Genomic DNA, 25,179 nt, shown 5'->3' with positions numbered 1-25,179 from the left:
GAGAATAAATGATATGTACAAGCTTGAATCATTTGCCTGACAATATGTATGACATGTATGTAATTGTCAGTCTTTAAAAGGGGAATATAAAGGTAATTGTCAGCCTTAATCTAAAGTCTCTTACCTGTTACAGGGAGGAAAGATTCCTGTGAGATGGACAGCACCTGAAGCAATAGCATTCCGTAAATTTACCACCGCCTCCGATATCTGGAGCTACGGGGTAGTAATGTGGGAGATTATATCGTATGGGGAGCGGCCATATTGGAACTGGTCTAACCAGGATGTGATCCGAGCTGTAGAGAAAGGGTACCGCCTACCTCCCCCAATGGTATGTCAGCAACAACACAGAATATAAGTAAAACTAAAAATAATTTGGATTTAAAGTGGCAAACAGTGTGTTATACAGAAAGGTATAAAGGCAGTTTGGGAAAAATTACCATATAAGGTCATTGAAAATTTTCTAGGTTTTGGAGCAAGTCTTTTAAATGTTTTGACTGTTTCTGCCTTGACCGTCGAATGGTAACTCCTCAAAAAATTTGGTGGTGGTTGTATCTCATGGAAGTGAGGACCATGTGGAAGATTAGCCGTTTGGCTAAAAATATTTTATCCTCAATAAAGAATATTTATTATTTCATATTATTATCATTCTGTGCAGACTAATGGTGATCAATTCTGTATGTCTATCTAGGATTGTCCTGAAGCCATTCACCAACTCATGCTGGACTGCTGGCAGAAGGACCGAGGCAACCGTCCAAAGTTTGTACAGATCGTCAAATCTCTAGACAAGTTCATCAGAGCGCCAGAACTTCTACGCAAAATTGCAAAACCAAGGTATGCTTCAGGTCAATTTAATTCGTAATGTTATCTCCGTGATCTCTCAAAAATATATGTTGTTTATAATTTCACCATAGAATGATATTAATTTCTACAGCTGATTAAATTTTTGTGCTCTCCGAAGGGAAAGCATAGAGCTGCCGCTTTGTCTGTGCATCATAATTTTTCCGAAGCATATCACAAAAACTAAGAGGTATGAACATGAAAATTGGTAGATAAATAGATTTGCATAAGGAGAAGCCCATTGTAGAAGAACCATAACTCTCTTTTGCATAATTTAAAAGTTATTGCCCTTTGTTATTTTTGATACTTAAATTTTACAGAGATGTTGTTTGTGTTGTAGGCCGGAACACCTGATGGACGCAGGTTTCTCTGTACAAGAGGTACCACAGTACACCAATGTAGAGAGTTGGCTGATTTCAATCAAAATGGAGAAATACATAGACAATTTCCTTCAGGCAGGTTATCGTACGATGGAACAGGTTGCGACAATAACTCCTAAGGACCTTGAAGTCACGTTACAAATTACATTAATAGGCCACCAGAAGAAAATCATGAACTCCGTACAAACGCTACGCGTACAAATGTATGGACTACAGTTTCCACAGATGTCCGATGGATTCCTCGTATAGCATAAATTGTTCATCATCACAACAGCTTTTGTATGTGTGTGTGGAATATTGTGTTGTTGTGTGCTACTGACATCGCCCACGTTTGTGTCTGTCGCAACAAACCTACTCAAGTTGGCTTGGAATCACCGACAAATCCGCTTTTTTGAAATCATCCAAACTTGCCGTGGGTCAAAGGTTGTCGATTACTGGAAACCTTATGTGTGTACGTTGTTGGTGGAGAAGTATTTATTTACAAACTGAATCTGCCCGCTAGTACAATACAATCTAACACTCCAGACATTGTGCAGACAGATGATGTTGTGTCACCCAGGTTGTGTCAACTTGTACAGACGGCAACATAAAGATGAAAAGTCATCAGTGTCAAGGCCATATTCCCCAATTTTGTGTGTTATTGTGTCTCTAAAGGATGGTTGTTATGTGAGTGTCTGCTTCATTTTGTATATTCATCAGGCTTCGCTGTGATTGGTTGACTGAATAGAGATTACCATGGTTGCAAATAATTTTGGCCAATTGGATTTACCTTAATTTGTTTGATGGGATCTGCTGTCGCCCAGGGAATCTTCAGTGTGTGAGGAACATTTATCTCCACAGTGTGTTGTAGTATTTTAGTACAAGTTCAGCTGTCAAAGTGAGATTGTGTAAAAATTGATATAACCTATTCTGTTATTTTTAGGTAAATTTTGAACGAAAACGTAACTAAAGCATATTATTTTGTAAAGTTATCATTTATTCGAATATGCAACATTTCCTTAATTAAGTGTGCATTTGAAGGCAGTGTGATAGTTTCTGTGGGATGATTGACTTTGTTTGGGAGATTAAAGCAATGTGACAATTTTGCCATGGTAGACATGGAGCCAGTATAACTGGCATATATCACATGACTGTCACATGATGTGTGACATATCACATGACTGTCACAAGATGTGAAAAATATAACATGCCTGTCATACGATGTGTGACATATATCACAAAACAGTTGAATGGTTTGTGAACAGTATTTATGTGTTCTGTAGGTGAGTGGTTTGTGTATTCCATGATATAGGGTGTGCGCTGGTTAGATTTTCAACAGAACAGTCATCTCATTATTTCCTCTCAAATTTCGTTCTGCTTTAAAAAAAATCATTTTGAGTTCTTAGAGATGCTTAGCGTTATTTTCAGAAAAATTCCAATTTGTTTTAAATTTCCAAATAGTGACAGATGTTGTTCTGATAAAAATCTACCCATAGCTGTTGACAACTAATGTACATATAATTTTGACATATTTATTGTGATATTCCAAATGTTCTGTATACAAACCCCGTCATGTTACCTCATTTTAATGTAGACATTTTATAAGTGAAACCCTTGTGATTTTCTTTTAGCTGATAAAAAAGACTTTGGATATGTTCAATGTATTCTCCCAGCGTCTCACTGTTTGATTTGTTGGTTCATTTAAAGCCGCTTTAGTCCTAGCCGAGGTTGCTCGCCACTTTTCACCGTTGCTGCGTGATTACTGGAAACCATTACATTAAGACGGGATATAATAGCAATTTTTGTTGTGTTCATTTTAGTTGTTGATGTTGCTTTGTAGATGTTTTTTGTTGTTTTAAAACCTGGCGTTAGAGAACTTGACTAAATATCTTAATGAAAAGGTTGATTAAATAGTCTTACAGGTTCCCTATTACTTTAGGATAATTTTATTCTTTTTAGGCATAGATAGTGATTTTATTCGTGTATGCTTTTAGCACAGGTCCTGGTGCTGTTTCATACAACATTTAACAGATTGAGACATGAAACATTACACAGAATATCAAACCAAGTTTTTACCCAAACAGAAAAATGTAATATTACACTGAATATCTAACTTAGTTATACATGTATGAGAAATTAAATAAAAGTTTGAATTCTAATTGGATATTTTTGTTGATCAAAGAACGCCATCTGTCCTTTGTCACTCATTATTAGGGTATTCCTAGACACAATAGTACAACCCATATCACTTACTGTTGTAGTGCTTAACCTCGCCAGTTTCACTGTACGTCAATTATATTTTAAGTTATGATGATGGTAATGTTGTTTCATGCTTTCTTTCTAAATGAAAATCCCACCAGTGGTAAACTGTATAGTAAACATTCACAACTTACTGAAGATAAATGGTAAAAATTTCAGATTCCTAAACGGCAAAGTTAGAATTTCGGTATATGGTTTGTTTTCTATAGTGTTGAATTGGCAGGGTTTCACTATGTGTTATGGTGATATTGATATGAGTAATCTCGGTCATGTAACAACATAGATAGAGGTAAGGCATGTGATACTGAGGTGAAGACAGGTCAAGGACGATAAGATGTATCTCAAAGTCAAGCATAAGGTCATGATTCTCAAGGTCAAATGATCATGAGGTCAGGTAGTTCAAGGTCACTGATCATGACGCCACATATCTCAAGGTCAAGGACATTGAGGTGTCTGATATTGGAGATACAAACACACATGCTTATCTTTCACATGCCTTATTACCTAGATATGTGTTGACTTCACTAACATGTGTTGGAGATGTTGTAGTAGATTACAATATATTGACCCTGCCAGGATGCTAGTTTGATTATACCATATCATTAAACCTTACATTAGTTTGATTTTTTTCATTTTGTTTTCCAGAAAGGTTGTAGGTAATGATAGTTCATTGGAAATTGGTTTTGGTTAGATTTTTTTTTTAAACATTTCCCTTCAAACTCTCAGTTTGAGAAATGTCCTCATTTTACGACAATGTAAAAGATATTTTTGAAATAATAGAAAGTAAGAAGTTTTAGAGAATGTTACTGTACGGGATATCTTGTGCACTTCCTACAGTGTCTCCAATCAACCGTGACACTGTGAGAATGCCATCACACAGTCATACTTGTAAGATGGATTCTGTAAGATATGTAAATAAGTGTTTACAAAACAGCCTGTATATATATATATAATTATATATATATATATATGCAAAAAGTTACATGTTTGTGTGGAGATTAGTCTCTTGTGGTCGACAAACTTTTGTGAATGAGTAGGTAAGAGACATGTGTTGGTAGTTGTGTGGAGAGTGCCTGTGTTACGCCTGTGGTTGTAGATTACGTAGTGATATAAACAGGTATATGGTACATTAGATGTACAAATGTTTATTTGACCAGATTTACATTTTACTCTTGCTGAAATTCGATTTTATATTTTATCTCGACTCCAAATATGCTCTAAATAAATAAAACCATTATGAAACACACTCAAACTCGCATTAAAAATTTCCAAATGGAAAAGGAGTGATTTTTTTAATTTGAAATTTCTGCCTAAATAAGTGCATTTTTTTAGTTAATTGTTTGTTAGTGTTTTTGTACTTTTGATCAAAGTCAAACTGTGTTTGTTGAAGTTAAGTTTTTGATATCAGTGTAGCACTGACATGGTTTTAAAGTTTTTTTTGCTGCTTTGTTTATTTTCTCTGTTGTTTTAGATCTCCACCATCTTTTATAGTCCCATGTATGTTCTGTAAATGTTCTGAGAATGGAATTTACATTTTTTGAAATGAAACATCATGAAAATCAGTTTGAAAAGAGAAATTTGGTGACTATATATGTTTTAGTGCTTTTTTTTAACCAATGTCTAAAAGTTTTGCTCATCTGTCATTCAGATTTGTGGTTTTGCACTATCATCAAGCTAGAATAAATTCAGTTTATTTTCAATGACATGATTGTTTTTTCTATTGTACAAAAGTTCTGTAAACGTGAGAAATGATTGATGAGTGGGTGGATGAGGAGTAGAGTGTCAGTGTGGATGTTCAGGTGTGGATGTCCAGTTGGTGTGGATGTCTGGGTGTGGACTGTCCAGTTTGTGGACTGTCCAGTTTGTGTGGATGTCCAGTTGGTGTGGATGTCCATATATGTGTGGATGTCTGGGTGTGGACTGTCCAGTTTGTGTGGACTGTCCAGTTTGTGTGGACTGTCCAGTTGGTGTGGATGTCCATATATGTGTGGATGTCTGGGTGTGGACTGTCCAGTTTGTGTAGATGTCTGGATGTGGACTGTCCAGTTTGTGTGGATGTCTGGGTGTGGACTGTCCAGTTTGTGGACTATCCAGTTTGTGTTGTGTTAGAGATGTGTAACCAATACAATTCCATATTGATGACAGTAAACATTGATAAATCTGTTGACCACATTTATATCACCTTTAATAAAGACAAATTGAACAATTGCATTTCATCTTGTTTGTCTTCTTTGTTCAGGAATTAAGAATTGATCGTCTGTTTTGTTACTTACATGGGCTGATGAAGAGAGGTGATCCACATCATCTGTTACTTACATGGGCTGATGAAGAGAGGTGATCCACATCATCTGTTACTTACATGGGCTGATGAAGAGAGGTGATCCACATCATCTGTTACTTACATGGGCTGATGAAGAGAGGTGATCCACATCATCTGTTACTTACATGGGCTGATGAAGAGAGGTGATCCACATCATCTGTTACTTACATGGGCTGATGAAGAGAGGTGATCCACATCATCTGTTACTTACATGGGCTGATGAAGAGAGGTGATCCACATCATCTGTTACTTACATGGGCTGATGAAGAGAGGTGATCCACATCATCTGTTACTTACATGGGCTGATGAAGAGAGGTGATCCACATCATCTGTTACTTACATGGGCTGATGAAGAGAGGTGATCCACATCATCTGTTACTTCATGGGCTGATGAAGAGAGGTGATCCACATCATCTGTTACTTACATGGGCTGATGAAGAGAGGTGATCCACATCATCTGTTACTTACATGGGCTGATGAAGAGAGGTGATCCACATCATCTGTTACTTACATGGGCTGATGAAGAGAGGTTAAGAGAGGTGATCCACATCATCTGTTACTTACATGGGCTGATGAAGAGAGGTGATCCACATCATCTGTTACTTACATGGGCTGATGAAGAGAGGTGATCCACATCATCTGTTACTTACATGGGCTGATGAAGAGAGGTGATCCACATCATCTGTTACTTACATGGGCTGATGAAGAGAGGTGATCCACATCATCTGTTACTTACATGGGCTGATGAAGAGAGGTGATCCACATCATCTGTTACTTACATGGGCTGATGAAGAGAGGTGATCCACATCATCTGTTACTTACATGGGCTGATGAAGAGAGGTGATCCACATCATCTGTTACTTACATGGGCTGATGAAGAGAGGTGATCCACATCATCTGTTACTTACATGGGCTGATGAAGAGAGGTGATCCACATGTTACTTACATGGCTGATGAAGAGAGGTGATCCACATCATCTGTTACTTACATGGGCTGATGAAGAGAGGTGATCCACATCATCTGTTACTTACATGGGCTGATGAAGAGAGGTGATCCACATCATCTGTTACTTACATGGGCTGATGAAGAGAGGTGATCCACATCATCTGTTACTTACATGGGCTGATGAAGAGAGGTGATCCACATCATCTGTTACTTACATGGGCTGATGAAGAGAGGTGATCCACATGTTAAGAGAGAGAGGTGATCCACATCATCTGTTACTTACATGGGCTGATGAAGAGAGGTGATCCACATCATCTGTTACTTACATGGGCTGATGAAGAGAGGTGATCCACATCATCTGTTACTTACATGGGCAGATGAAGAGAGGTGATCCACATCATCTGTTACTTACATGGGCTGATGAAGAGAGGTGATCCTTATCATCTGTTACTTACATGGGCTGATGAAGAGAGGTGATCCACATCATCTGTTACTTACATGGGCTGATGAAGAGAGGTGATCCTTATCATCTGTTACTTACATGGGCTGATGAAGAGAGGTGATCCACATCATCTGTTACTTACATGGGCTGATGAAGAGAGGTGATCCACATCATCTGTTACTTACATGGGCTGATGAAGAGAGGTGATCCACATCATCTGTTACTTACATGGGCTGATGAAGCGATGTGATCCTCATGAAGATGAAGTGAACTAGAACCATTGTATCTGAATTAAGTATTGTGACCTTTTGAGTTAACTAGGTTCATTGGAGCGGGGCAGAGTTGAGATGTAAATAGTAAACAATAGAAGGGGTCAGTGTGTTTTTCAGGATGATAGTAACTGGCAGAAGATGCAAACCCAGGAAGATGTTTATTTAAAGCCAAAATGTGAAGTAAGGCTATCTGTAGACAATTTGAGATCAGAGTAATCTAATGTGTTATTCAGACTCCATACACATCAGTAAAAAAATGTTTGTGGCAAAATTATATAATTTACACAGAAATATATATAGCTGTACACTTCCTTCCTATTACTGTACCAGACATTCACTGTAATAATGATACCAGTAATTAGTCTGGCTGTACTGTGACATCACAATGTTTCGGCTGTTCCCTTTACTGGACTTACACTGATGTTGTAAGCTGGATGTAACCATACATCTGATGAACATTGCCCACAATTTTGGTTCCTAAGCTGGATGTAAACAGACATCTGATGAACATTGCCCACAATTTTGGTTATATTTATATAAATACCAAAGTGTTTTAATATCATTATAGTCAATACATGTAATTGTAAGGTAAGGTACTTTTCTGTCAAATCTTGGTGCATATCAGACTTTTTTCAGAGAGATGCTGGCATTCAAGATTTCATGGAATTTTTTCAGTAGGTCATTTGTAATTACATGGACTAAAATTACATTCAGGAGCATGATATTTTTTTAATTAAAAGTCCTTGAATTTCAGTGTCTATGTTGAAAAGTCCTAGAAATTCAGTGTCATGCCTTGATAGTCTCTGAATTTGGTATCGGCTATCTCAGAGCAGCCTTGAAAAGGTCTTGAATTTTAAGTCAGAAATTCTGGGATAAGTTTGATATCAAAAGTGGGTGTAAATTACGAGTTTGTCTTAAAAAAAATAATAACTAGATTACACCCTATGCCTCTAAAATCCAATCTTTGATCCCTGTCATTAGCATTAAGATACTCTTGACTCTGTCTGATCATATCAGTGTCAAATTTTCTGTTACTAAAGCAGCTAAGTAACCATTTGTCTATATGTTTAAAACCTCATTATATTCTCCAAGAGGTCAAACTCTCAACAAAGTCCGAACAGAATTCATTAACAAACTGTATACAAATTTCAGACTTGCAAAGTTACACTGTACAGCAATTTCAGACAAACAAGGTTGCACTGCACAAAATAGTCAGTTCTACCTTACACAATGTTCATACTAACAAGGTTTAAATCCATGTAAAGTTTAAAAATACAAGGTTTTTGTCAACATAAAGTTCATACTAATAAGGTTCATTGTACACAATATTCAGATGAACAATGTTCCTCTGTACACAATGTTCAGACAACAATGTTCCTCTGTACACAATATTCAGAAGAACAATGTTCCTCTGTACACAATGTTCAGACAACAATGTTCCTCTGTACACAATATTCAGATGAACAATGTTCCTCTGTACACAATGTTCAGACAACAATGTTCCTCTGTACACAATATTTAGACGAACAATGTTCCTCTGTACACAATATTCAAACAATGTTCCTCTGTACACAATGTTCAGACAACATTGTTCCTCTGTACACAATATTTAGACGAACAATGTTCCTCTGTACACAATATTCAAACAATGTTCCTCTGTACACAATGTTCAGACAACAATGTTCCTCTGTACACAATATTCAGATGAACAATGTTCCTCTGTACACAATGTTCAGACAACATTGTTCCTCTGTACACAATATTTAGACGAACAATATTCCTCTGTACACAATATTCAGATGAACAATGTTCCTCAGTTTACAATGTTCAGGCGAACAATGTTCCTCTGTACACAATGTTCAGACAACAATGTTCCTCTGTACACAATATTTAGACGAACAATGTTCCTCTGTACACAATGTTCAGACAACAATGTTCCTCTGTACACAATGTTCAGGCTAACAGGGTTCCACTGTACACAATTTTCAGACTAACAATGTTTCTTATTTCACAATGTTCAGACATGCAATATTCCGTTGTATATAATGTTCGGAAAGTTTTGCTATACGAACATGGTCAGAGTGAGAAGGACCAAGACACACCCTCCAGTATACATAGAACCGTCGTTAAACGCCACACTACCAACCGTTCTCCTACACAAGGTTAAAGAAGTGAAACCAATTTAGTAACAAAGTGTCACAAATCTCTAGACCAAGTTCCACGGAACTCAAATTTGTCAGACTAAAAGCCGTTTCAAATTTTAAAACAACGTGTTCAGGACGTTACCAAATCTTTCCGCTGAGTCGGCGTATCGATAAACTCCACTCTCCGGTGGCAACGTTGGCTAATACAAGAACTGACAGCTGTTTGCAGTATTTTTAGAATTAATTGTTTAAAATCTGCAAATATAAAATTACAACGGTACAAACGCCCTGCTGTTTCTGAAAGCAAAACCGACACACTATGATCCCGAGTTTATGGCTGAAGTAAACAAGTGGCGTGTCTAATAAAGTGGGTCCCAGCTCATGTAATCGGGTTTTACTGGCAAATTGATATCAAGCCACCAGAACCCCGTAATTGTAAATGTGACTCCCCCATCCCCGGGGAAGGGTTATGTCGGGGATGTTAGATTCGAACCGTTACGTCATGAGAAATGAATAAAACCATTTTGTACTGTTAGAGGCAATAAACGGTGTTTGTCGGTCGCATTTCAACGTTATTGGATATCAAAGAGGTGGAAAAAGTCCAAATTATTCTGACGTTCTATCGACTTTTTATGTATCGGTCTGGAGAGATGTCGATAGAACGTCAGAATAATTCGGACTAACGTGAAAACTAAAACAATAGTTATATATCGATACTGGAGCCCTGCAGGGAGTGTTAGACCCACAGTACATTAACAAGGATGTTAGGGAACAAGTGTTGGCGTTATGTTATATATATATCTTCTCTGAGCATTCGACAGATTAAATCTGTACCTTACTCATGCACTGATGGGAAAGTACATTTTAAGAGAAAGCAGTTTTTATCCTTCAAAAGTGCCAACGGTAGAACGATTTTTATGGTCAAAGGGAAGCAACTCTAAAAAAAAAAAAAAGCCGTCATTCAGATGTGTCTTATCGTTTTGAAACTTAATATAGCTCTACTTTGTAAGAAAAATGGCAAGAATCTTCCAGCAACCAATGGAGGAAAATAGCAAACTTTACAGCCTTAGAAACGCTCATCTTAAGTCTAAATTAAATGTTTCATTAATTATGTCTTTAGCTATACTTTCTGTAATATTGTGAATATAAAAGTTTCATTGATATTTTTTTTCTGTTATCATTGCCTAAATTTGACTGTTTAATTTTCGTATGTATGAAAATGTGAACTTTTGCCTGGAATATTGTTACCCTGTGGTATCCAGCCGGACACTCTACTCTTGACTGTAGGGAAATTCCCACTAATTGATGACAGAACGGTGATCTGTACACTTAACTTCTATACTACTTCGTCCTTCACAAAGTCTTCGACCCCGAAGACTACAACAAACCAGGTTAAATATACCCAAGGTAGGATCTCAGTCTCCTATAGCTCCTACCCTTGGAGTGGTCATCGACTCCAAATCTGCAATAGGAATCCATTGAAAAACACCGTGCCTCTTTGGAATTCGAAATAGCAACCTTTCGGTCTCTAGCCGGACACTACCGCTCGACTAAAGGGAAGTTCCCACCAGCTGATGCTAGGAAAGTGATCTGTACACTCAACTTCTACAACATTAAAATAAATCAAATTATTTTTACATAATTTGCGGTATTTCGAAGTTTGTCAAAAGATTCATTTCGGCACTGACCTCAATAGTCAATCAATCCAGTATGTCATTATAATACGCCTATTCTTATTTTTGTCCACTTTTTATTTCCGTTAGTAGAGCTTGGGTTACCCCTTAAAAATTACCCGTACACGTAATTATACACAATCACACTGCACATCATCTAACCCAGGTGTCATTTGGGTTGAAATATAAAGTTCACAGACAGACAAACAGATATTTTTTTCACAACCTGAATAAGGCTGAAAATATCACTTACCATCAAACTTACTCCTGATAAAATTTTCACGAATTTTGAAAATAAACCGTGAAATCCTCCGTCAATATCCCATGCTGGTGTTCATTTTTATAATGATGTTAACAATAAATGTGAAAGCATCACTTTGTCTTTACAGGGCTACTGGTCATTGCTGAGCAGATTTTCGGCTTGGTTTTTTTTAACAGGAAAAATACATTCTTATTCCTTTCAACAGCCCAGCGACTTGTTAAAAACAAATTAAAAAAGAGGCGTGTCGGAGAAAGTGTATCGTAGCCCAATAGTCTTGGTTTTATTGGTAAATGGATACTTAACTACCAGAACTCACCCCAACCCTAACCCCATAACCTATTCGTTACGGCGGGTTGTGAGTTTCACAGAATAGCTGTTATGCCATGAGAAAATAAATAAATAAACCGTTATGCACTTTTACAGTAAATATACTGAGGTCACGAGTTAAAGTTTCAAAATTATTAGATATCATAGATATGCTGTGGGAAAGTAAATTTAAAGAGAAAACATCTGCTGTCCTACACATCGTTGATTTTAATAGCACAGAGATAAGCAGTCCAGCAGCATTCAAATTAATTTTATGGTCAAAGGGAAGCAACTCTTCAAAAGACACGTCAGCCACATGATCTATGTCTACAAGGGAAGATGTCGATCACTGTTTAAGAACTTGATATATCCTTGGTCTGTATTTCTTCTTTAAAAAAGAAAGAAGAAGAAGAAAAAGAGAAACATAAAACAAAAATAACACAACATTCTTCAAACACTCAAGAAACATTTTTTAAAGGGAAAAATGGTATATCTCAAGTCCAACTGAAATGTGATAACATCTAAAAGTATACCTTCTGTAATATAATGTTTACGTTCTTTTACTGTTTTAACTATTATTTGAAGTATTCAAAGAATTTCTGAAAAAAGCATCTGCATATGCAACATGATTCTAAGAAATTTTAAAAAGATCATAAAATTATACTGTTAAAATAAATCAAGATTATTTTAGAGTTACATCATCTCTGGTTGTTTTGAAGTTTAATTCTTATAACCGAATTATATGGGTGATAAATCCTGAGTGTGACTAGTATGGTAAAGCCACCGGACCTCCCGTTTTAAACTTTTTAGAAATTATGACGCATAGTCCGCTTACCTTTCAGCAACTATTTCAAAAATGGATAATTTTTTGGAAATAATCATGCTTGACCTCTGCAATAATTCCTTACAACAAATTCTATATTCATCTTATATTATCATACATCCCTGATACAATCTACCACAGCTTGCTATTGGCTAATTATCCAAATGAAAGTGAAACTATTTGACCTCCGTAACTTTAGAGAAGGTCAAGGTCAAACATTTCGGTAACAGACCCAGTACAAACCTTTAGACCTTCCTGTAGTACCGTGTCAAATGTCCAAGATGACCACAGACCCAGTCCAAACCTTTAGACCTTCCTGTAGTACAGTGACAAATGTCCAGGATGACCACAGACCAAGTACAAACCTTTAGACCTTCCTGTAGTAAGGGGACAAATGTCCAGGATGACCACAGACCCAGTACAACCATTTAGACCTTCCTGTAGTAAGGGGACAAATGTCCAGGATGACCACAGACCCAGTACAACCCTTATGACCTTTCTGTAGTAAGGAGACAAATGTCCAGGATGACCACAGACACAGTACAACCCTTTAGACCTTTCTGTAGTACGGTGACAAATGTCCAGGATGACCACAGACCCAGTACTAACCTTTAGACTTTCCTGTAGTATGTTGACAAATGTCCAGGATGACCACAGACCCAGTACAAACCTTTAGACCTTCCTGTAGTACGGTGACAAATGTCCAGGATGACCACAGACCCAGTACAAACCTTTAGACCTTCCTGTAGTATGTTGACAAATGTCCAGGATGACCACAGACCCTGTACAAACCTTTAGACCTTCCTATAGTACCGTGACAAATGTCCAAGATGACCACAGACCCAGTACAAACCTTTAGATCTTCCTGTAGTACGGTGACAAATGTCCAGGATGACCACAGACCCAGTTCAAACCTTGAATCTTTTCTGTAGTACGGTGACAAATGTCCAGGATGACCACAGACCCAGTACAAACCTTTAGACCTTCCTGTAGTACTGTGACAAATGTCCAGATTTATCAAAGACCCAGTACAAATCTTAAGACCTCCCTGTAGTACGGTGACAAATGTCCAGGATGACCACAGACCCAACACAAACCTTTAGACCTTCCTGTAGTATGGGGACAAATGTCTAATGTTAAGCCCCCTCTTGTAGGAGGAGGTAAACATGAAGAACAAGGGTGACTGACAATATTTTCATGTTAAAAAGCTTGCGTAAACCAGGTGTTGTGTTTGGACACTACTGGTTTTGAAATCTCATGCCACTGATATTGAGTATCAACTGTACCATATACTAAACTAATTGTTATATACTAAACGAATTGTTATATACTAAACTAATTGTTATATCCTAAAATGTAATATCCTAAACTAAATGTAATGTTAAACTCACTGCTTCTATTCTTACACATCAAAATTTTAATCTCATTGGCTAACATTCATAATTATTTCATTAATTTATTTAGAAAACAGGAAAACCGTCTGTGACTTTACCTAGAAATTTCTAAAATAACTCGTGACTGAGCTGGTGACATTGGTCGAAGACTTCAACAAAAAATCATTAAAACAAGCTGAGCATGATCTACCTCTCCTGGTGTAACAGATTTTACACTAACTTTACTACTAACATTTTGTCTCCTGCTGTCAGGTTGTGTGCTATTTCGTCTCTGATTTCAGCTGGACCTGTCTGATAGACTTAAGTATACCTGATGGTTCCTTTGTTGTATACATTGTTCTTATTTGAGAGCATGACATTATATTGTTGGGATTAGCCAAGGTTTACATGGTTGGTGTCGCTAATGAAGCAGAAGACAGTTACTTTTCCGGAACAGCTGGTTTATTATCTTTTTACTTTTTTGAGAGTTGCCATGTTAATCTTTCTTTTGTTTTCATTTTGTTGTTTTATCAAATCTGTGTTTGAATAAATATTCTGTTAACATATTGGAACACCAGTCATTAATTTTGTAGTATAAAAGTAGGAGTGGTCAAACTGTCATTTAGATTTTGTGAATACTTTATTTCACAAACTTACCTCTCCAGACCAGACATGTTCACATGGACATTACTTCACGAACAGTGGTCGACAAATGTCTTCAAATTTGTAAATTAGGTATACTGATCAAATCACCATGGATGTCATCAAAGAATTATTTTTGTACAAATAAACGAGAGGGCATCCTCACATAATAATGTGAACAAAAATGCCATCAAAAATATTAGTGATTAACAGTTTATGGAAATTATGACTTATTTTGTGTAAATATGGTTTTAATATATATATATATACACACTAAAGTTATATGAAAATTAAGAACATTTGAATATTCATTTTAACAACATTTTTCAATATGACAATGTTTCTGTACATAGCAGTGAAATAAAAACACACAAGACAAAGCTATATTACATCAGCAATATTTTAATAATAAAATGTGACCTTGATCATCTGTGCAATCATGATCACATATGCCCTTAAAGGCAATAGACTTGGCATAGAGTTACCAAGCTTCAAAATGATTAAGATTATTCAAAGCTAGAGGACAACATTACGCCGCCCTTCATTATAATAGTTGTAATATATACATATACAAATCAACACCCTCCTTAGTTCTGTGTATATATGTAACATGGAGAGCTACTGGAATCATCCATGTTTCAATGGACAGTTCAACATACCAAACTTCTTGCCAAAAAAATGATGAAAACGAACAAAAATCATCATAACATTGATGTAAATGGCCTAAATTTTTGATGACAGTATGATAACACTACAATTTATTTCCAGGGAATGGTTCTGATAGTCTTGATCATTTTCTCATTTTCCATGTTACCTGAGAAATGACAGTTTGATGCTGAGATAGTTTCTTTCATCTGGAACCATAAAAATCAGTAGAATATTAGAAATATTCCCTAATACATTTCTTTTACTCTTCAGCATCTCAATTCTTCAAAACAAAATTATTTTTAAATGAATAATAAATTGAAATGAGATATTTCATTACTAATCTGTCTTAGTGAATTGTGTTTTTGGTTTGAGACAGGAAAGCAGTATAGTAATTATAGAGGTTTCTCAATATTTGTTTACATTCTCTCATGCTCACAAAACAATAACATGTAGATTCCTGTTTAGTGAGGAAAATAGTATTATTGGTGTCCAAATTACAGTGTTAAATTAATATATCATAGAAAATAAATACTCCCAAGAAAAAGTGAAATCAGACCGATTTTGTCCAAAATCATAGATATAGTATTTAGTTTGTACTTTAATGTGTTACATCTATCTACAGTTACAGATATTAAGTAGCTATTATACATGTTTACATATTTGTTATGTTACCATGGTAACAATGTATATTTTCATTACAGTTACCATGGTAACAATGTATATTATCATTACAGTTACCATGGTAACAATTATAACATCTAAATGCAGTTACCATGGTAAATAATTTTTGAAGACATTACCATGGTTACAAAGCTTTACCAGTGTCAGTTGCCATGTTCACTTATATACCTGTAACTATGGAAACAATCACTAAATTACTTATTTATAATCATCACTACAGTTGATATTTATGGCAGTGAGTTTCAAGGTGTTTTTTTTTCAGTATACATAATAGGATTCAATATTGGTAGACTTACCAAAATGTCTAGTTGATATTGAATTTGACCCTTAAAATTTCAGGGAGAATTTAAAAAAAGAAAAGAAAAAAAAAACATTTTTATTGTAAGACTTAATCATACAAAGGGAGAACTAGAAGCCATTCGATGTTATTGAGCTACATGTTGGTCTGATACTTAAAATCTGATATCTGAACTGATCATCACACAAATTATCAGTATACTGGAATGGCACTTAGCTCATCAGTAAACCTGGGACTAAAAAAATATCAAGGACTGTTATATTACTGGTATATTGCTTCTCAAATATTTCACTTTCGATGTTATATACAATTTTTACAAAAATCATAACTCAGTCATGTTTTGTAGCAGAAAAATGTAAACAAAAAGTTACATTCTAAAAACCTAAAATACTGTGAAGTCCTTCCTTATACATATTCATCAATCAAATAAATCCCCAAGGAAGCGACCACTTGATTGTTTAATTCTCTCTGGAGTCTATAGAATGTTAGTAACTGTATATCATTGATCCTGGCTCAGATCGGACAGGAAAGCTGTGTTGCTGATCCAATACTTCCCACTTAGACCGCACACTTGAAAGAAATTGTCACCAGCACAACTGTGTTGTGTTTAATAGTCAGCCTTTGAACTCTGACCTCAAGGTCACTGTGACTGGATCCGGTTCTGAAGAAATCCTTGAAGCTCCTTCCTCAAATCTTCCTGCTTCTTGTCAGCGATCTGGTCTACTGATCGTAGTCCATTCACAATGTCCCGGGTTTTCCCAAAGTAAATCTCATTTAATGTGTTTCTAATCTTATTTTCCATTTCCTAAAAAAGAAAAACTTTGTATGCAATCAACTTTCAAACTTGAATCTATTCATCAAACACTAAGTATTCAGTTACAATGGTAAGGAAAATGAGAATAAAACAAACACAAAGTCTAACCATTTCCTCTGGTCGAAAGGTGCAGTGATGTTCAAGATGTCTTCACGCAAATTTTTATGAATCAATTTTCTCAGTTTTACTGAAATTTCACTAAACAGACAAATTCTGTGACTTAGTTGTCCATCCTCTACAATTGCATGAATGAAATCCCTTTACAGTAATGTAAGGTAGATGAATGTAGTGATATGAAATGATAATGATATTGTAAACATTCCACTATGGTTTGTGGTTCTACAATGACAAAAACTGTGCGGAGCTCAAGGAAGACTAGGACAACGACAAAGGAAGAATAGGATCCAGACATAGATAGGGAGGAGGGAGGGAGGGAGGGAAGAATAGGACAAAGACAGAGTTGGGTAGGGAGGGATTGGGAGCAGAGAGAAGGGAAGAACAGAATCAGGAAGGAGTGAGGGGGAGACAGAAAGAAGGATATAATAGAACCAGGACAGAGTTAGGGAGGAAAGGAGGAGGAGACGGAGAGAAAGGAAGAACATGGCCAGGAGTGAGGGAGGGAGGGAGAGACAGAGGAAGGAAGAATCTGACCAGGACTGAGTTAGGGGGAGGGAGGGATGGGGAAGCAGAGAGAAGGGAAGAACAGGATCAGGACAGCATTAGGGAGGAAAGGAGGAGGAGATGGAGAGAAAGGAAGAACAGGGTCAGGAGTGAGGGAGGGAGACAGAGGAAGGAAGAATTTGACCAGGACTGAGTTAGGGGGAGGGAGGGATGGGGAAGCAGAGAGAAGGGAAGAACAGGATCAGGAAGGAGTGAAGGGGAGACAGAGAGAAGGGAATAATTGGACCAGGAGTGAGGGAGGGGAGACAGAGGAAGGAAGAATCTGACCAGGACTGAGTTAGGGGGAGGGAGGGATCGGAAAGCAGAGAGAAGGGAAGAACAGGATCAGGAAGGAGTGAGGGGGAGACAGAGAGAAGGGAATAATTGGACCATGACAGAGTTAGGGATGGAAGGAGGAGAAGATGGAGAGAAAGGAAGAACAGGGTCAGGAGTTAGGGAGGGAAGGAGGAGACAGACAGAAAGGAAGTAAAGGGCCAGGAGTGTGGGAGGGAGACAGAGAGAAAGAAAGAACAGGACTAGGAGGGAGGAAGGGAGGAAAGGAGGAGGAGATGGAGAGAAAGGAAGAACAGGGTCAGGAGGGAGGAAGGGAGGAAAGGAGGAGGAGATGGAGAAATGGGAAGAATTGGACCATGACATTGTTAGTGAGGGAATGAAGGGGTGACAGAGAGAAGGAAAGAATTTGACCAGAAAAGAGTTAGGGATGGAGACAGGGGGAATAGGACAAGAAGGGAGGGAGAAAAGGGAAGAACATGACCAGGAAAGAGTTAAGGAAAGGAAGACAGTGAGACAGGAGGAACAGAACCACCAGTAAAGAGTTGGGGGTGTGGGGTGAAGGAGAGAATGTTTCTTACCTCTACCATTCTGCCAATGTTGTATATGTGAGGTGTGTTTTCACTGACAGTACAGTCTTGTTCTATCTGACGTGTGAGACTACCGCCAAGGTTCATCACCCCTGAACTCTCCTTGGAGGTCTGCAGCCACAACATTGCTGTAGATGTAAGTTTGTATTGAGCACTCCTGCCACTGGACCTCTCCTGTAATACCAACAATGATATTTGTATATAGGATATTACCCCCTGTGACCTCCAAACAATGTTCCTTTCCAATGTAAACTACCATAAACTCTACTCCCCTCAACAGGAGGAAATGTGAGAACCCAGGCATCTGAAGTTTACAATTTTGGTAAAAGTATCCATGAAGAGCATTTGATTCTACATTATCTGGATGTTGAGGGGAGTCAATCTGCTTCCTTTTGGCCTGCCCCTGAGGCCCTATAAGATAGGGCCATAAGAACCTTACAAATCACAATTTTGGTTCACCTTTAGAAGGAAAGGTTTCTACAAAATCTCATTTAAATCAATTCAGGACAATGTTAAAAGTTTAAGGACACACTGACACACAACGCCAGACAAAAGACGATTGCAAAAGGCCACCACAAGATTTTGTCTCAGGTAACAAACAGGGGAGAGACAGACCAAACCTATACTTGACCACACCTTTAAAAGCTCATTTGTCCTCCAGACAGACCAGAGGCAATTTGATGCCTTCTATGATGTTTAAAATACATTCACTATCTGATGTTTATTGATCCATGTATTTAATGTACCACTGTTATCTGTGCAAACTTAGATACATTTTACATGTATTCAACACAAATGTGAAACATAACCATTGTCTACAGAAATCTAAATATGGCAATGTCGATACTTTCTTATCTGCCTGACATCATTGATACACAGAATCCCAGCAGCTATTAATATTTCTGGACCCTGTAAGTCTGTATATTGCCTTAAGCACGGCAGTCACTAATATTTGTGGCCCTATAAATCTGTATTTTATCTGGAGCTAGCAGCCATTAATATTTCTGGATCCTTGTAGGTTTGTATATTGCCTTAAGCACAGCAGCCACTATTATTTGTGGACCCTATACATCTGTATTTTATCTGGAGCTAGCAGCCATTAATATTTCTGGACCCTGTCGGTCTGTATCTTACCTGGACCTCTATAACATGTAGCGAATCCCAGCAGCCTTTTATATTTCTGGACCCATCACCAGCCTTTTTAATGAGTATAGCACCAGCAAATCCGTGATCAAGGTCCCATAGGTAGACAGATGACACACCACCCTCAAAATACCTGGAAGTTTAAAATCAGTGATTTTTATCAAAATATGTGGAGGTTCAAAATTAGGGTACAGTTTTTACTAAAATACATTAAGTTTCAAATCAACATTCTTTATCATACACAAAGAATTTTAATTCATGATGCGGTTTTTTTCAAAATACCTGGAAGATTAACAGCAGGATTTAGTTTTAAATTTCATTTTACAGTACCATACACTTTAATGAAACTTTTTCACAAAACATTTAAACAATAAAAATTTGAAAATGAAATTGTAGCACTATATTTCCTTTATATTTACCATTCAGGCGTATTTATTGACAGAACAGAACAAAAGGAGAACATGGCATTACCTCAGGTACTCTGATGTCTGATATTTAAGAGAAATACTTTAAACACTTATAAATAGTTGTCTTTTCCCTTTTTTATAGATAAGACAGTGTTAGCAAAGCAAAAAGGCCTACATTTCTCTATATTGGTCAAAAGCGCTATTGGCATCAACTTCTAGTTTCCGTAGTTTGTCAGATGGCATGGTCCCGTCCTCAAGTGGAGGATCATATGAATTACTCCAGGGAGACCTAAAATTAGAATAGATAATTATACTCCGGACAGGTCTAAAAAAGTATAAATAATTAAACAACATAATGACCTAAAAATAGAATAAACAAGTTTACAGTTAGTGATGCATGCAACACTCGTCCTGTTCCGTTAATTCAATTTTCTCAGCAACATACACCTTTATAGTAATGACCAGATATTTCACTTTAACAACTGAGAGTCTTCTTTCATAAAACCAGTGTCTTGTCAAGAAAGTATTGCAGTGAAAATTTTACATGCAGTCCTTTGTGTTTAATACTCTATGAAGTTTTAATCAAGTCTGTCATCCCTGTGTCAGAAGGACCTGGCTTTGTTTCTGACCTTTAAGGGTAAATTTAACCACTCTATTTACATTGTCAGTACACACATGAAAAGATGTAAAATGTGCCCTTTTGACACAGTGACCTTGATAATTGGTCAGTTGTCTACTGGTGTTGTTCTGTCGAACTCTACTACCCAAATTATCAAAAAAAGAAGACACAATCATACAACATGTATATTAATAGATAACGATATTGATAGTGATCAATCACAGTGTCCAATGATTTATTTGAATAATTCATAAAATCAATATTTTTACTTAAAAGTTATCTCCAATCAATCATTATTTTCTGGAAATGATCATGGTGTGACTTAGCATGAAAGCTTTCTATCACAATCAGACATCAGACGTAAGAATCATGAATCACAATTTTTCCTGGTGAATTTTAATGTTAATATTATAACATTATATCTTAACATAAAAAGTTACCAAAAACCAATACATTCCCATCTGATAGAGGTTCGAGCCTCTATCTATGTTACACACATACAGTTGAACCTCTTTATCTTGAAGTTGGATAACTCAAAGACCTTGTTTAATTCAAAGCATTTCGTCGGTCCCTCCCTAACTTTACACAAAACACTCACACAAAACAATCAAACACAACAAAATTGAATACTCCGTTATCTTTGAGTTTTCCCATGGTTCCACTGAGTTTGAGACAACAAGGTTCGACTGTATATAGACATATGTCTTTGTGTTACCTATACAATGGTTTACCTGTAGGAATCACCATCTCGGTTATAGTCACACAAGAGGTAGTCTTTGCCTACAACTTTGTCTCTGGCGATCTTAAGTGGCTGGTCCACAGATGAAAGCAGGTCTTCACATAGACTTGGAACCTGGATTTGTAGAATACATATTTTTGTTTTATATTTCACCCAGCACAGCAAGTATTGTAAAACTAGGATTCACCGGAAATTTGTTAAAAAATTTCCACCAATCAGAAAGCTAGGATTGGTAGTGATATCTAGTTCCCAAAAATCACTTGTTTTAATTTTATAATTTATTACTTTACTGATCTACTGATCAATTCATCAATCAAAACAACCTGAAATTTAACAGAATTTTATCATAAGTAACCCTGACTGATTCTGGTGCCTGGTAAACCAAACTCTGAATATATTTAATACAATAACTACAAATCATTCAAATAATGATTAGAAAACAATAGCTCATTTTGAAATAGACATGTCTGTACTTACCAAGTCAATAAGATCTGTTAAGTTTTTCTCTATTTTTTGGGGAGGCAGACGCCTCATCAAATCTAAAGCACAATCAAGCTGTTGATCTGTCTGTAAGCAAAACAAAGACACATTCTTAGTTAGGTGTTTTAAAAATTCTGTTAAGGATGAAAATATGTTTCCAATGTGGCAGCTACCAACCAAACATATTCAAACATAGCCTGATTTTCAGCTGAAATTCAGTTTTCAAAATGACTGCACACAGCTAACCTTATTCAAGGTCTGTCATATCCTAAAAATGCAATTATTTCAAGGTGGTTTTATTTGATGTATAACATTCCTGAAAGGGTTCCCTGAAATTTCCTCTGTAGAAGTATAATCTTCAGTATTATCATTTTAGGTGGAACATCAACATCCAGGGTATTTTTGTGGGATCTGTGGGACAGATGGACCCCATTCCCACATGGGATTTCTTTCTAAATAGGGCCTAATTTCCATAATATAAACGTTAATAATATATAATATGATATGTTTACTCCTATACATTTCCTTCCCAATTGATTGATTTTCTACCTAAAATGAAATAAATTTGCCAATTCCCCATTAGATGTATTTTAAGATATTGCCAAATTACTAAAATTATATACTCCAAAACATTTCTTTCTCAAGTAATAAATTTCATTCCTAAAATGAGATTTATGGGCAATTTCCTAAATCAGTGGGAAAAGCCCTGACAAACAGTACCATTAACTGATTTAATTGTGAGTTACAGATTAATTTGATCATCATGTCAATCAAGGAAAAAAGTAAACAATTGACAATATCTGTAACTGTAAAATAAGGAAGCAAAAACTTTATCAACAATATGCCATAAACCATACAGACAATCAATGTGTGTTATTATCTCATTCAACTTCCTGGTCAAACACAAATACGTCATCTGTTGCGTTACTAAATGATTTTGATTATATATTTATATTTTTGTAATATGTATACATATAACATTGCATTGTCTTGTTTGTATATTATCTGAATACTGTGATCAATCAAATTTCAAAACAGAATCTCCCTTAACTTGAAAAGTAGTGAAAGCTTGTTTTGACTACTAAACTAGAGCAAGATTTGACCAAATCTACATAAAATGCAACACACTAATCACTCAAAACTTCTAAAGGTAATTTGAAACTCTGTGTCCAATTTCAATGAAATCACTGTAAATTATATTCATATTCTACAACTAGTAGGTATAGTAGATCTTTAAACAATAGGGATTGTGTGTTAATCTTGGACAGATGTTGTGTCATACCAGGATTTGAAAACATTGATCAAACTTTCCTCCTCATTACTTTACAAGAAAATCATTATGGATATTTTCTTCACTAATGAAAGCTGTTTCCATTCTAACATGTAAAAAAAATATTCTGTGATCATAGTAGTTAATGTTCAGCTGGTCTTTTATTTGTGAAGTAATTATTCTGTCTATGAAATCTATTTTTGTATCAAAATTCCCTATTGAATCAAATGATACAGAAAACAAAAGGATTTAAATGACATTGTAGAGTGATACAGATCAACAATTTGCTAAGCATATGTATATCATTTGTGACAGAAACTCAATAACAGAACATGCAATACTAAATATTGGAAAAGCACAACTGTCCTTGATGTTAGACAGCAATAGAGACAGTAGATGATCAACTGTGTGGAGAGAAACATAGACATTCTCAGGTACTGGAGCAACAGCAAAATGAAATCAACTAAGCCATACCTGGTCACAATCATGGAATCCACATAAAGAAAAATAAAATGGATGATGAATCTAGCAGATTGATGAAACAGATGATTTATGTCATAGGACACCATTTCTGGTGAGTTGGTTGAATTTCGTCATTGCAGTTTTATTTGGAAACCTTTATGTTCTGATGGCGAGACATAAATTTTTCTTAATTTATTATTGAAACAACTCATAAATCAATTCACAATCATTATTGGTTATGAATTTTTAGCATGGAAACATCTTGTTAAAAGCGTATTTGTGGCCCAAATCTGCATTAAAGGAATGCTAATCTTCAGACAACACAATGAATGAGGCCATGCTGACAATGAAATTCCAAAATATTGCCTGAATTTATGCAAATATGCTGGAAACATTCATCTCACTGACTTACATGATTTTGTCATATTTTTCTTATCTGCACAATAGAAATGTGACCGGACCTAATCTGTATGTTTACATTTGGTCTACATATCTATAGTCAGATCTGCCTATTATGTCAGATTTGCTGGTGCCTCAGTACCTGTTTCTTTCTTACGAAAAATAAAACAGTAAATGCACGTGAATATAAGGAACGCTTACAATATTGTGAATTATGTAATGCTATATGAACTTATTACTATCACGATGAGATCAGCTCCTGGCTCAAAGGCCTGTATCTAAACACCGTTACTTTCGGGTGTAAGATTTCAGTTTACACAATTCTAGTTATATACAAACTCAGTTACTCAGAATGCAGTATGAAGGTCTATACGACTATTTTTCTAGAAAGGATTATGTAGAAGTAATCTCAAAACGTAAATCACTATTGGTATCAAATATATATTACTCGCAAAGTGTTAATTTGTATGATCTGTCATTGGTGTAAACTCGCTCCGGTGGACACCTCCCATTTAACAGGATCGTTCATGTTTTTGCTACTTTTACACCTTCTACAATCTAGAAGTCTAACTAATAAACAAACAATATGACTGCATTCACCAATCACCGTTTCAATCTACAGTTAATATCGATACAAACCATTTTAAAACTATTTTTTCTTCAATACACTCTCTTCCAGGAAGCGATGGATCAAAGAGTATGGCTTCTTTCGACCCGGTCCCGAGGCGTCCAGAACTACATACCAGTAATTTCCGGTTATAGATAAACATGAAGGCTTCAAAGGCCTTCCGAAAATCAATGAAGGAATTCCCTGTAAGGATTATCCAATCAAATTGCAGAAATCATTTTTCTCCATTTTTGGGCAGTGGCGAGGACTTCACCTGGCTGATCGCAAACATCTCACCGCTTTTGTATTAGACTTCTCTGACCTTAGCTATACTTAAAGTTGTTTGTAAAATCTGTATTGCTCTTATCAAATCGGAGAGACCATCAAAAACTCCAAATTATAATCGAGTTCGGC

General features: G+C 36.3%; 2 protein-coding genes across 2 annotated transcripts in view; one reads left to right on the top strand and one right to left on the bottom strand.

Moving 5' to 3' along the window:
- LOC132555315 (ephrin type-B receptor 1-B-like) overlaps positions 1-5,495 on the top strand; it is a 95,973-nt gene extending 90,478 nt beyond the window's left edge. The window contains exons 16-18 of the mRNA XM_060219675.1: positions 134-328; positions 689-831; positions 1,178-5,495. Coding sequence (XP_060075658.1) covers positions 134-328; positions 689-831; positions 1,178-1,466 — 627 coding nt within the window. The 3' untranslated portion in view covers positions 1,467-5,495. The remainder of the gene's footprint in view (positions 1-133; positions 329-688; positions 832-1,177) is intronic.
- A 9,544-nt stretch (positions 5,496-15,039) lies between these two features.
- Positions 15,040-24,872, bottom strand: LOC132555010 (F-actin-capping protein subunit beta isoforms 1 and 2-like). The gene is made up of 7 exons (XM_060219345.1): positions 24,798-24,872; positions 22,025-22,114; positions 21,540-21,661; positions 20,365-20,478; positions 19,774-19,915; positions 18,631-18,813; positions 15,040-17,089 (listed from the first exon to the last, which is right to left on the bottom strand). Exons 1-7 carry the CDS (start codon positions 24,798-24,800, stop codon positions 16,925-16,927), a joined length of 819 nt encoding a protein of 272 aa, XP_060075328.1. The 5' UTR covers positions 24,801-24,872; the 3' UTR covers positions 15,040-16,924.
- Between the last annotated feature and the right edge of the window lie 307 nt (positions 24,873-25,179).

This window comes from Ylistrum balloti, unplaced genomic scaffold, assembly GCF_031769215.1.
Source record: "Ylistrum balloti isolate Yb309-2 unplaced genomic scaffold, AGI_CSIRO_Ybal_v1 Utg369646, whole genome shotgun sequence".
Classification (NCBI taxonomy): domain Eukaryota; kingdom Metazoa; phylum Mollusca; class Bivalvia; order Pectinida; family Pectinidae; genus Ylistrum; species Ylistrum balloti.
Note: the sequence above shows the minus strand (reverse complement) of the source record. Positions and strands in the feature narration are given on the sequence as shown.